Source organism: Tachyglossus aculeatus, chromosome X2 (genome assembly GCF_015852505.1).
Source record: "Tachyglossus aculeatus isolate mTacAcu1 chromosome X2, mTacAcu1.pri, whole genome shotgun sequence".
Classification (NCBI taxonomy): domain Eukaryota; kingdom Metazoa; phylum Chordata; class Mammalia; order Monotremata; family Tachyglossidae; genus Tachyglossus; species Tachyglossus aculeatus.
Genome location: NC_052100.1, coordinates 2963164 through 2977068, shown reverse-complemented (window position 1 = coordinate 2977068; position 13905 = coordinate 2963164). Strand labels below are relative to the sequence as shown.

Below are 13905 nucleotides of genomic sequence, written 5' to 3'. Positions count from 1 at the left end.
GTCATCTCTTCTCCAGACGGCCTTGTCCTAGTTGAAATTTAGCTGCCGATCTCCTGGGATCTTCCTGGTCCCACCTGTATCTTTTTCTGGTCCAGCTCCTTCTCCCAACCCCCACCCACCAGATCTTCCCTTCCCCTTCCCCCCCACACCCAAGAGTTGGTGGTAATATGAGGGGGCTGGGGACACCACGGTTGTGGGGGAGGTGGGTTTGATGGAAAAAGATCCAAGCTCTGCCCTACTCATAGAGGAAGTGGCAGGGGAGAGGGAAGAGGGAACTTCCTGTTCATCCACTTTTGCTTGGGAAACCAGGGGTGTTCGCTGTTTCCCTCCAGTTCTCAGCTGTGTCCTGCTCCCTGGGGTCCTAAGGAAGGTCTGGATCTGGGGGGTTTGAGTCAGGACCCTCAACCCCATGGACACGACCATTCCCGGGTCAGTCAGGACTCAGAGAGGGATGCCAGGACCCTTGCTTCAAGGTTAGGGACGGACCATCCAACACTCCTGACTCTTCCCTGTCCATCCCAGGATAGTTGTGGGGTGTTCCGCTTCTGTCCCTGAGATATGGGTCTTGTCCCAACTCAGACCTGGTCCAGTATCTCCTTCTCAGAAGCTTGGGGTCCAAGGACCCGGCCGGGGAAGGCAGTGGGGAGTCCGGCCCCCAGAAACTGTGGCATTGGACGTGAGGAGCCTTCCATTCTGGCAGCCTTAGTTTCCCCATCTGCAAAATGGATCCGATAGCATTGCAAGCCTGGGGAGCCTCCACCTTTAAGAACAGGAGAGGCTCAAAAATGTAGGAGGCGCCGGCTAAGCCCTGCCTGGAGCCAGGGGGATGGACAAGATGGCCTCTGTCTCGCCCGCCCTAGATTTCTCCCAAACTCTCTTGGCCCCCCCGGGGGGGCAGAGTGAAACTTCTCTAATTAAGGCAGCTAAATAAAGAACACCGCGTGAATAGTCGGTCTGATTCTCCTGGGGCAGAAACTGGCTTAGCCTCCCCTCGCAGTACCAAGGCCACCTTCATGTCCTGCCCCACATTGGCATGAAAAATCACTGGGCTGACCTGTGGTCACATGCCCAGGACGTCCCTCTGCCAGGGGATTCTGTAGTTGGGAGACATCCCTAGGGTGGGCCCTGGAGCTGGGCAGACCACGTCATGGGTAAAGGTGGGTCACTGGAGGGAGAGTCAGGGGGGTTGGATGGTCCGCTGGGTCACTGGGGGAGAGTCAGGGATGGAGAGGGAAAGTCAGGGATGTTGGTTGGTCTGTGATGGGTCACGGGGAAGAGTCGGGGTATTGGATAGTCCATCTCTAGTAATCAGTCAATCATTTATTGAGCATCTACTCTGTGCAAAGCACTAAACTAAGGTCATAGGAGAGTCCAACACAACAGTAGTTGAAACATTCCCTGCCCACAAGGAGCGTACAGTCTAGAGGGGGAGACAGACATTAGTATAAATAAATAAATTGCAATTATGTACATAAGTGCTGTCGGGCTGGGAGTGGTAGTGAGTAAAGGGAGCAAGTCAGGGCGATGCAGAAAGAAGTGGGAAAAGAGGAAACGAGGGCTTAGGGAAGGCCACTTGGAGGAGATGTGCTTTCAACAAGGCTTTTAAGCAGGGGAGGGTAATTGTTTGTCAGATATGATGAGGGAGGGCAATCCAAGTCAGAGGCAGGATGTGGGCAAGGGCAGCGAGATAGACGAGATTGAGATACAACGAGGAGGTTGGCATTTCTAGCCATGAGGGTGGGTGTCCAGAAGGGCAGCCAGCATATGCAGAGGTGCCAGCTTCACAGCGGTGAGGGGGACAGGTGCCCACTCTGGTTGAGAATCCATCATCTCCCCTGGCAGCTGTCTGGACTGGACGTCCTGGCTGCTCAGCCCAGGCCCGTGTCCAGGCCTGAGAGGATCTAGCAGGGCGGAAGAATCCCCAGTTGGCACTTTCCAAGCAGCTCGAAGCCTGTCTGCCCTCCTGCTGCCCACCCCCTCCTCCTGCCCTCACGAAACATTGGCCCACCGGTGATCACGGGTGGGCCGTGATCCCTAACTTGGCTGGTGGTGCTGGAGAAACGGGGGCAGGGGAAGGGGAGATGATCTAGATGGAGAAAACCTCTCCACCAAGAGGCACAGGGCATCTTCTCTGCTTTTTGGTATGATGGGGGAGGGCAGGGAATCAGAGGGGGCAAGGTGCGAGGGGCTGGGGCAGTGGAGGCGAGGCAACTGGTGAGCGAGGCCCTGGGGTTGCCATCATTCCTGACCCCAGTTTAGTTCAGGTAATAATAACAATAAAGATGATAATGGTGGTATTTGTTAAGTGCAGTGTGCCAGGCACTGTACTAAGCTCTGGGGTGGATACAAGCAAATTGCGCTGGACCCAGTCCTTGTCTCACATGGGGCTCACAGTCTCAATCCCCATTTTCCAAATGAGGGGACTGAGGCCCAGAGAAGTGAAGTGAGTTGCCCAAGGTCACACAACAGACAAGTGGCAGACCCTGGATAAGAGCCCATGACCTGACTCCCAGCTCCGCCACTTGTCTGCTGTGTGACCTTGGGCAAGCCACTTAACTTCTCTGTGCCTCAGTTACCTCATCAGAAAAATGGGGGTTAAGGCTGTGAGTCCCTGCTTACCTTGTATCTACCCCAGCGCTTAGAACAGTGCTTGGCACATAGTAAGCACTTAACAAATACCATAATTATTATTATTATCATTGTGTCTGTACTGAGGGTATATAAGTGTATTAGAGAAGTAGCGTGGTCTAGGCAGAGAAGCGGCATGGCATAGTAGATACAGTGCGGGCGTGGGAGAAGGTCATGGGTTCTAATCCTGCTCTACCACTTGTCAGCTGTGTGACCTTAGGCAAGTCGCTTCACTTCTCTGTGCCTTAGTTGCCTCGTCTGTAAAATGGGGATGAAGACTGTGAGCCCCACTTGGGACAACCTGATCACCTTGTATCCCCCCCAGCGCTTAGATCAGTGCTTTGCACGTAGTAAGCGCTTAACAAATACCATTGTTATTATTATTATTATCATTACTAGTCCCTCCCCAGCGCTTAGTATAGTGCCTGACACATAGTAAGCGCTTAACAAATAGCAGTTAGTGGATAGGCAGGGGCCTGGGAATCACCGTGGCCCACTGACCAAGGGCTCCGCTGTTTTTCAGGAAGCCGGCAGGGGGCGCCGGCTCCGCTCCCCGACCACGGGCCCCGCTGTTTTTCCTAGAGCCGGCAGGGGGCGCCGGCCCCTCTCCCCGACCACGTACCTTGGTGTTTTTCCGAGAGCCGGCAGGGGGCGCCAGACCCGCTCCCCGACCACGGGCCCCGCCGTTTTTCCGAGAGCCGGCAGGGGGCGCCGGCCTCGCTCCCCGACCACGTACCCCAGTGTTTTTCCGAGAGCCGGCAGGGGGCGCCAGCTCCTCTCCCCGACCACGTACCTTGGTGTTTTTCCGAGAGCCGGCAGGGGGCGCCAGCACCGCTCCCCGACCACGTACCTTGGTGTTTATCCGAGAGCCGGCAGGGGGCGCCGGCCTCGCTCCCCGACCACGTACCCCAGTGTTTTTCCGAGAGCCGGCAGGGGGCGCCAGCCCCACTCCCCGACCACGGGCCCCACTGTTTTTCCGAGAGCCGGCAGGGGGCGCCAGCCCCGCTCCCCGACCACGGGCCCCGCTGTTTTTCCGAGAGCCGGCAGGGGGCGCCAGCTCCGCTCCCGGACCACGGGCCCCGCTGTTTTTCAGAGAGCCGGCAGGGGGCGCCGGCTCCGCTACCCGACCACGTACCTTGGTGTTTTTCCGAGAGCCAGCAGGGGGCGCCCGCCCCGCTCCCCGACCACGTACCTTGGTGTTTATCCAAGAGCCGGCAGGGGGCGCCGGCCCCGCTCCCCGACCACGTACCTTGGTGTTTTTCCGAGAGCCGGCAGGGGGCGCCGGCCCCGCTCCCCGACCACGGGCCCCGCTGTTTTTCAGGAAGCCGGCAGGGGGCGCCGGCCTCGCTCCCCGACCACGTACCCCTGTGTATTTCCGAGAGCCGGCAGGGGGCGCCGTCCTCATTCATTCAATTCAATCGTATTTATTGAGCGCTTACTGTGTGCAGAGCACTGTACTAAGCGCCGCTCCCCGACCACGTGCCCCGGTGTATTTCCGAGAGCCGGCAGGGGGCGCCGGTCATCTCAGACCCGGCCCCCCGACGGCGTGCCCCGCTGTTTTTCAGAGAGCCGGCAGGGGGCGCCGGCCTCCCTCCCCGACCATTCATTCATTCATTCTTTCATTCATTCAATCGTATTTATTGAGCGCTTACTGTGTGCAGAGCACTGTACTAAGCGCTTGGGAAGTACAAGAGAAGCAGCTACAGAGAAGCAGCGTGGCTCAGTGGAAAGAGCCCGGGCTTTGGAGTCGGAGGTCATGGGTTCAAATCCCGGCTCCGCCAGTTGTCAGCTGTGTGACTTTGGGCAAGTCACTTCACCTCTCTGGGCCTCAGTTACCTCATCTGTAAAATGGGGATTAAGACTGTAAGCCCCCCCGTGGGACAACCCGATCACCTGGTAACCTCCCCAGCGCTTAGAACAGTGCTTTGCACATAGTAAGCGCTTAACAAATGCCATCATTATTATTATTATTATTGCAAGTCGGCAACATATTGTTTTGTTTTGTTGTCTGTCTCCCTCTTCTAGACTGTGAGCCCGTTGTTGGGTAGGGACCGTCTCTATATGTTGCCAACTTGTACTTCCCAAGCGCTTAGTACAGTGCTCTGCACACAGTAAGCACTCAATAAATACGATTGAATGAATGAATGGAGACGGTCCCTACCCAACAACGGGCTCACAGTCTAGAAGGGGGAGACAGACACCAAAAGGAAACATGTAGACAGGTGTCAAAATCGTCAAAACAAATAGAATTATAGCTATATGCACATCATTAACAAAATAAACAGAATAGTAAGTACGTACAAGTAAAATAAATAGAATAATCTGTACAAACATATGCAAGTGCTGTGGGGAGGGGAAGGAGGTAGGGTGATGGGGAAGAGAGGAAAAAGGGGGCTCAGTCTGGGAAGGCCTCCTGGAGGAGGTGAGCTCTTAGTAGGGCTTTGAAGGGAGGAAGAGAGCGGGCAGGGGATGCCGGCCATCCCAGACCCAGGCCCAGCCCCCCGACGGCGTGTCCCGCTGTTTTTCAGAGCGTCGTCAGCGGCCGCCGGCCTGGACGACCCCGATGGCCCCGACGGCCCGGACGAAGACCGGGAGTTGCAGTTCAAAGACATCCGGGACGGCTTCAGCTCCACCTTCGAGAAGATCGTGGAGTCGGACCTGATGAAGGGCACCTACTACAGCAGCCTGGACTCCCTGGACGTGCTCAGCCTGACGGACGAGACGGACAGCTGTGTGAGCTTCGAGGCCCCGCTGACGCCGCTGATCCAGCAGAGGGTCAAAGAGAGCCCCCCGCCCCCGGAGGGCCAGCCCCAGGGGGACGCGGCGGCCGAGCAGCGAGCCGGGGGGGCCTCCCCGGCCGCGGACGGGGACGCCGGGAGCCCCCTCAGACACTCCATCACCAGTAGCCGCTCGGAGAACGTGCTCACCCGACTCTCCCTCAAGACCCTCCTCCCCAATGGCTTCCACGCGGAGGACGAGGCGGCGGCCGCCTCGCTGATGAACTCCGTCAGGTAAAGGTGGGAAAGACCTCGGACGGCGGGGACGAGGAGGAGAGGGCTGTGTGACTTCTGGCGGGTGGCTCAACTTCAGTGCGTCAATCAATCGGTCGCTGGTATTTGCAGTAATTAATAATTAGGGTATTTGTTAGGCGCTTACTTTGGGCCATGCAGTAAGCACTGGGGTGGATACAAGCTAAACGGTTGGACTCGGTCCCTGTCCCACGTGTCTCAATCCCCGTTTTACAGGTGGGGTAACTGAGGCACAGAGAAGTGAAGTGACTTGCCCAAGGTCACACAGTAGAGAAGTGGCGGAGACGGGATTAGAACCTTGTCCTCTGACACACAAGCCCGTACTCTTGCCACGAGGCCTTGCTGCTTCTAAGGAGTTTACAGTTCTGCGCTAAGCATTTTTGGAGAGTCCAATCCAAAAGTATTTCGTATTTCAGTCGTATTTAGTGAGCGCTTACTGTGTGCAGAGCACTGTACTACATGCTTGAGAGAGTACAATATAACAATAAAGACACATCATTCCCTGCCCGTAATGAGCTAACAGTCTAGAGGATGAGATCTCTGTCCTTGTGGACCTTACAGTCATGTGCCAAGCACTGAACTAAGTGCTTGGGAGAGTACCAATCAGTCAATCGTATTTATTGAGCGCTTACTGTGTGCAGAGCACTGTACTAAGCGCTTGGGAAGTCCAAGTTGGCAACGTATAGAGACAGTCCCTACCCAACAGTGGGCTCACAGTCTAGAAGGGGGAGACAGAGAACAAAACCAAACATATTAACAAAATAAAATAAATAGAATAGATATGTACAAGTAAAATAGAGTAATAAATATGTACAAACATATATACATACCAGTTCCAGTACCAGTAAAGTAGACCTGATTCCTGTCCTTGAGTTGACAGCCTACTGTGTGCAGAGCACTGTACTTAGTACAATTAATAGGCAAAAATCCCTGTCCTTGAGGAGCTTACAATTCAAGGGGAGAGAGACATTAAAAATAGTTTTCCCATGTGTGAAATGGGAAGGAGACCATCGCCTTCCCCCGGCGTACTTCTTGAGGGGATTGAGCCTTTTTAGACTGTGAGCCCACTGTTGGGTAGGGACTGTCTCTATATGTTGCCAATTTGTACTTCCCAAGCGCTTAGTACAGTGCTCTGCACATAGTAAGCGCTCAATAAATACAGTTGATGATGATGATGATTGAGGGGCTGATTGGGAAGAATATCTCTGAGGAGAGAGAGGTGAGGGCAGTCTGAGGTGGAGGGGTGTTTGGGGGCTAAATGAGGGCCCTGGAGGGAAGATCATCATCAATCGTATTTACTGAGCACTTACTGTGTGCAGAGCACTGTACTAAGCGCTTGAGCGCTGTACTAAGCGCTTGTACAGTGCTCAAGATCAGGGATTCCCCCTCAGTAACAGGGTCTCAGACCCCACTGATGGTGGATCCGATGTTTCTGGAGGATCTTGAGGAGTGGGGAAACATTTCTTGAACATTTTTGTAGAAAAATGACCCGGGAAGCAGAGCGAAGCATGGCCTGGAGTGGGGAGAGACAGGCGGCAGAGAGGTCAGCAAGGAGGCTGATGAAGTATATATGAAGTATATATGTTTGTACATATTTGTTACTCTATTTATTTATTCATTTTACTTGTACATATTTATTCTATTTATTTTATTTTGTTAGTATGTTTGGTTTTGTTCTCTGTCTCCCCCTTTTAGACTGTGAGCCCACTGTTGGGTAGGGACTGTCTCTATATGTTGCCAACTTGGACTTCCCAAGCGCTTAGTACAGTGCTCTGCACACAGTAAGCGCTCAGTAAATACGATTGATGATGATGATGATGATGAAGTAATCAACCAGGGATAGGACACCCCACTCACCTCCCCAACCCCTGCTCTCCTCTCCTGTTCCTGCCTCAGCGATGCCAGTTTGGAGGACACCCTGTTCAACTCCGACTCGGACCTGGGCAGCGCGGAGCAGCTGGACCAGGGGAGCACGGACACCTTAGCCAACGGCTGCCGGGTGGACGGGGAGGCCGCCCGGCGCCTGGCTCAGCGCCTCTACAACCTCGAGGGGTTCAAGCACTGTGATGTAGCCCGCCAGCTCGGCAAGAAGTAAGTGGGAATCTTCAGCAGCGTGGCTCAGTGGAAAGAGCACCGGCTTGGGAGTCAGAGGTCGTGGGGTCTAATCCCTGCGCCGCCACTTGTCAGCTGTGTGGCTTTGGACAAGTCACTCAACTTCTCTCGTGGCTCAGTGGAAAGAGCCCGGGCTTTGGAGTCAGAGGTCAGGGGTTCAAATCTCGGCTCTGCCAATTTTCAGCTGTGTGACTTTGGGCAAGTCACTTAACTTCTCTGTGGCTCAATTATCTCATCTGTAAAATGGGGATGAAGACTGTGAGCCCCCTGAGGGACAACCTGATCACCTTGTAACGTCCCAGTGCTTAGAACAGTGCTTTGCACATGGTAAGCGCTTAATAAATGCTATCATTATTATTATTATTATTCTCTGGGCCTCAGTTACCTCATCTGGAAAGTGGGGTTAGTAATAATGATGACATTTGTTAAGCGCTTACAATGTGCAAAGCACTGTTTTAAGCGCTGAGGAGGTTACAAGGTGATCAGGTTGTCCCACGGGGGGGCTCACAGTCTTAATTCCCATTTTACAGATGAGGTAACTGAGGCCCAGAGAAGTGAAGTGACTTGCCCAAAGTCACACAGCTGACAATTGGCGGAGCCGGGGTTTGAACCCATGACCTCCGACTCCAAAGCCCGGGCTCTTTCCATTGAGCCACGCTCTGCTTCTCTGTGCTTCACTGTGAGCCCCATGTGAGACAACCTGATTACCTTGTATCACCCCCCCAGCGCTCAGAACAGTGCTTGGCACATAGTAAGCGCTTAACAAATGCTATTATTATTATTATTATTATTATTATCATTATTATTATTCAAGAGACGGCGCGCCCCCTGGTGGTGGTGAATTTTCAAGGGACGGCGCGCCCCCTGGTGGTTATGAATCTTCAAGGAAGGCGCGCCCCCTGGTGGTGGCGAATTTTCAAGAGATGGCGCGCCCCCTGGTGGTGGTGGTGAATCTTCAAGGGAAGGGGCGCCCTCTGGTGGTGGTGAATTTTCGAGGGACAGTACAGCCCCCGTCAGTGCTGAATCTCCAAGGGAAGCAGCGTGGCTCAGTGGGAAGATCCCGGGCTTTGGAGTCAGAGGTCACGGGTTCACATCCCAGCGCCGCCAACTGTCAGCTGGGTGACTTTGGGCAAGCCACTTCGCTTCTCTGGGCCTCAGTTACCTCATCCGTAAAATGGGGATAATAATAATAATAATAATAGCATTTATTAAGCGCTTACTATGTGCAAGGCACTGTTCTAAGCGCTGGAAAGGTTACAAGGTGATCAGGTTGTCCCACGGGGGGCTCACAGTCTTAATCCCCATTTTACAGATGAGGTAACGGAGGCCCAGAGAAGTTAAGTGACTTGCCCAAAGTCACACAGCTGGCTACTGGCAGAGCCGGGATTTGAACCCACGACCGCTGACTCCAAAGCCCAGGCCCTTTCCACTGAGCCATTTGACCCTGGGCAAGTCATATAACGTCTCTGTGCTTTGGTTCCCTCACCTGCAGAATAGGGATTAATCAATCAATCAATCAATCGTATTTATTGAGCACTTACTGTGTGCAGAGCACTGTACTAAGCGCTTGGGAAATCCAAGTTGGCAACATATAGAGACGGTCCCTACCCAACAGTGGGCTCACAGTCTAGAAGGGGGAGACAGAGAACAAAATGGGGATTAAGACTGTGAGCCCTATGTGGGACAGGGACTTTGTCCAGCCTGGTTAGCTTGCATCTATCCCAGTGCTTAGAACAGCGCCTGGCACATAGTAAGCACTTAACAAATGCCACCATTATTATGGCTTTTGTCCTTCTGAGGTGGGGTCCAGCCAGGCCTCATCCATTCAGTCGTATTTATTGAGCGCTTACTGAGTGCAGAACACTGTACTAAGCCCTATTTATTTATTTATTTAACTTGTACATATCTATTCTATTTATTTTATTTTGTTAATATGTTTTGTTTTGTTCTCTGTCTCCCCTCCTCAGTCCTCAGAAAGCTTCCCTCTCCCTCCCCTGCCTATTGATTCACACAGTGCCAACCTCACGCCCAACTAGCGCCAACGTGCCAATTTGTGTTTCCTAATTGTCCCATTGGATTATCAGCTTGAAGGCCTAAGTCCTCTCTTTTCATTTTCCTGGATGCGCCTAAGGACCCAGTACTGTGCTCTGCTCACAGTGGGTGGCCCAATACAGTGCTCAAGAAATCAATCAATCGGTGGCATTTATTGAGCGCTTAGGGTGTGCACAGGACTGTATTAAGTGCTTGGGAGAGGACAGTGTAATGCCACAGGTACATTCAGTGCGTACATTGAGCTGAGTGGGTGCCCAGTACAGTACCTCTTCCCTTCCCTTCTTCTCCCTCCTTTTCCCTTCCTCCTCCCCTCCTGCCCTCCCCTACCTCCTCTTCTCTCTCATCTCTTCCCTCCCCTCCTTCCCTCTCCTTTCCGCTCTGCGCTTAGTACAGTGCTCTGCACACAGTAAGCGCTCAATAAATACCACTGATTGATTGATTGATTGATCCTCTCCCCATCTCCACCCCCTCCTCTCCCTTTCCCCTCTTCCCCTTCACCTCTCCTTCCCTCTCTATTCTCTTCCCCCCTGACCCCCATCGCCCTACTCTCATTACAGTAACGAGTTCAGCAAGTCTGTGGCAGAAGAATACCTCAGTTTCTTCGACTTCTCCGGCCTCACCCTGGACAGAGCGCTTAGGTGAGCATTCCCGGCCCACGGGGTTGGGGGTGGGCAGCCGCCTCCTGGAGGAGCCCCTCCCCATCCTTCCTCCCCCAAGTCTGGATCTTGTCCCGGGACCCCCCTGGCCCCTCAGGAGCTTAGAGCCTGCTGCTTGTAAGATACGACCCCATTTTCCAGATAAGGGAACTGAGGCCCAGAAAAGTGAAAGGAATACCCAGCAGACAAGCGGCAGAGCTGGGATTAGAACCCAGATCTTCTGATGATTTCAGAGATCCGAGAATTAATGCCAGGTCACCTAATCTGGTTCCAGCCTGGTGGAAACAGAGCCACGTTTGTACACTAATCATCAGTTGTAAAAACTGTGCCATTTCTTAAGTCTTTGCTACGTGCTGAGCACTGTGCTAAGTGCCGGGGGAGATATAAAATCATCAGATCAGGCAGAGTCCCTGTCCCACATGGGGTGCCCCGCCTAATCGGGAGAGAAAGCAGGGATTTTAATCCCTCTTTTAAAGATGAAGGGACTGAGGCACAGAGAATTTAAGCGTCTTACCCTAGAGCACTCAGCAGGCAAGTTGAAGAGCTGGGATTAGAGCCTGGATTCTCCCGCCTCCCCATATTCCTAAGCAGTTTTCACCAGGCCTCCCTACTCCCTCTCTCCTTCCAACTGGTCACCCTGCTGTGGGTCTTTCCACCCAGGACGTTCCTCAAGACCTTCCCCCTGATGGGGGAGACTCAGGAGCGGGAGAGGGTGCTGACCCACTTCTCCAGAAGATACTGCCAGTGCAACCAGGACGAGAGCCCGTCTGAAGGTATGGCCCTTCTCCCGTGCCCTCTCGTTGCCACGGGCACTGGGCTGGGGGCTGGGATTGGGAATTAGGCTGGATTCTGCTGCTTAGGCCGAGGTCGGACTCTGGACTGGGCATTGGGCTGGGCATCTGCTGGAGGCTTCAGGGGCCGGGCACTGGGCTGCTCTGGGCGCTGCTGGGGACGGGGCACGGGACTGAGGTTGGACACTGGCCTGGGCATCTGCTGGCAGCCGGGCACTGATCTGGACGCTGCTGGGGGCCAGGCACTGAGCTGGGTTTGGAAACCGGGCTGGGCATCTGGTGGTGGCCAGGCACTGTGTGGTTGGGCACTGGGCTGGACGCTAGGCTGGGCGCTGCCATGGCTGGCCCCTGGTCTGAGGTCAGGCACTGAGCTGGACATCTGCAGGTGGCTGGCCACTGGACTGTGTGATTTTAGACTGTGAGCCCACTATTGGGTAGGGACTGTCTCTATATGTTGCCAAATTGTACTTCCCAAGCGCTTAGTACAGTGCTCTGCACACAGTAAGCGCTCAATAAATACAATTGATGATGATGATGATGATTGGGCACTGGGCTAAATACTGCTGGGGCTGGTTACCAGGCCGGGCACTGCCATGGCCGGGCACCGGTCTGGGGAGGACTCTGGGATTTAGTAATAATAGTAATAATAATAATAATAGCATTTGTTAAGCGCTTGCTATGGGCCAGGCACTATTCTAAGTGCTAGGGTGGTTACAACGTGGCTCAGTGGAAAGAGCCCGGGCTTGGGAGCCAGAGGTCATGGGTTCTAGTCCCGGCTCCGCCACTTGTCAGCTGTGTGACTTTGGGCGAGTTATTTAACTTCTCTGGGCCTCAGTTACCTCACCTGGAAAATGGGGATGAAGACTGTGAGCCCCACATGGGACAACCTGATCACCTTGGATCCCCCTCAGCGCTTCGAACGGTGCTTCGCACTTAGCGCTTAACAAATGCCGTCATTATTATTATTAGTATTTCAAGTTAATCAGGTTGGACATAGTCCCTGTCCCACACGGAGCACACAGTCTTAATCCCCATTTTGCAGATGAGGTAAGGTGACACAGCAGACGAGGGGCGGAACTGGGATTAGAACTCACGTCCTCTGATTCCCAAGCCCGTGCCCTTGCCACTAGGCCAAGCTGAGGAACTACTCTATTCTAGTGTAGCGGGGAGGTGGGAACAAGAAGAAACACACAGATGTGACTGAATACGGTAAAAATAAGCAAAAAAGTGGAAAAGACCCTCTCCCAAGCCCTGGCCCGTACTAAACCCCACTGAGAGTACCCCCCCCAAGATGGGTTTCCAGCAAGGGAGGGCTCAGCAATGTCAGCTGGAGGCCTCATCGCTCAGAACAGTGCTTGGCACATAGTAGCGTGGCTCAGTGGAAAGAGCCCGGGCTTTGGAGTCAGAGGTCCCGGGTTCAAATCCCGGCTCCACCAATTGCCAGCTGTGTGACTTTGGGCCAGTCACTTCACTTCTCTGGGCCTCAGTTACCTCATCTGTAAAATGGAGATTAAAACTGTGAGCCCCCCGTGGGACAACCTGATCACCTTCTAACCTTCCCGGCGCTTAGAACAGTGCTTGGCACATAGTAAGCGCTTAATAAATCAATCAATCGTATTTATTGAGCGCTTACTGTGTGCAGAGCACTGTACTACGCGCTTGGGAAGTACAAGTTGGCAACCTAAATGCCAAATAAATGCCATTATTATTATTATAGTATTATTATATATAGTATTATTAAAGTAAGCGCTCAACAAATACCATCATTACTGTCAGCCATCATCCCGACTGAGGCTGCAGGTTGCCTCCGTTCTCCGGACCAGTCGCTTCACTGGCCGGCCAGGAGAGTTTGGGGCAGGGGTGATGGGTGGAGCAGCGTAGGACTGCCCTTCCCCTCCCCGCCAAACACAAAGACCCTGCCCCGCCACATTTCCATCATCATCATCAATCGTATTTATTGAGCGCTTACTATGTGCAGAGCACTGTACTAAGCGCTTGGGAAGTACAAATTGGCAACATATAGAGACAGTTCCTACCCAACAGTGGGCTCACAGTCTAAAAGACATTTCCCCCCTGCATCAGTTCATCTCGAGTCAGTGTGTCCTCGATCCATAGTAGTGTGGCCAGTGGTTAGAGCCCAGGCCTGAGAGTCAGAAGGACCTGGGTTCTAATCCCAGCTCTGCCACTAGTCCACTTCACTTCTGTGCCTCAATTTCCTCGTCTGTAAAATGGGGATTAAGGCAGTGAGCCCCGTGTGGGACAGGGACTACATCCAACCTGACTGACTTGTCTCTACCCCAGTGTTTAGAGCTTTCTTTCATTCATGATTCAGTAGTATTTATTGAGTGCTTATGGTGTGCAAAGCACTGTACTCAGCGCTTGGGAGAGGACAGTACAACAACAAACAGACATATTCCCTGCCCACAGCAAGCTCACAGTCTAGAGACAGTGCTTGGCACATAGTAAGCGCTTAACAAGTACCGTTATTATTATTATTAGCCTGCATCAGTGTATCTTGGGTCAGATTAGCCTCCAGCACCCTCAGGTACCTAGGGAGAGCGGAGCTTCCCCCCTTTCCCAAGTCCACCCCTACCAGCCTGAAAGAGTCTCAGGTGAGGCAGTTAGGATTATTTTTTG

The 13905-nt window shown here is 53.3% G+C and overlaps 1 protein-coding gene across 4 annotated transcripts in view; it reads left to right on the top strand.

The window, feature by feature from the left end:
• The window catches only part of PSD2 (pleckstrin and Sec7 domain containing 2), a 49106-nt gene that overhangs the window by 20515 nt on the left and 14686 nt on the right, over positions 1 to 13905 (top strand). For all 4 annotated transcript variants that reach the window (XM_038771031.1, XM_038771030.1, XM_038771029.1 and 1 more), the window contains 4 exons: positions 5157 to 5639; positions 7554 to 7748; positions 10379 to 10459; positions 11138 to 11250. In XM_038771031.1, the coding sequence (XP_038626959.1) occupies positions 5157 to 5639; positions 7554 to 7748; positions 10379 to 10459; positions 11138 to 11250 (872 nt within the window). The remainder of the gene's footprint in view (positions 1 to 5156; positions 5640 to 7553; positions 7749 to 10378; positions 10460 to 11137; positions 11251 to 13905) is intronic.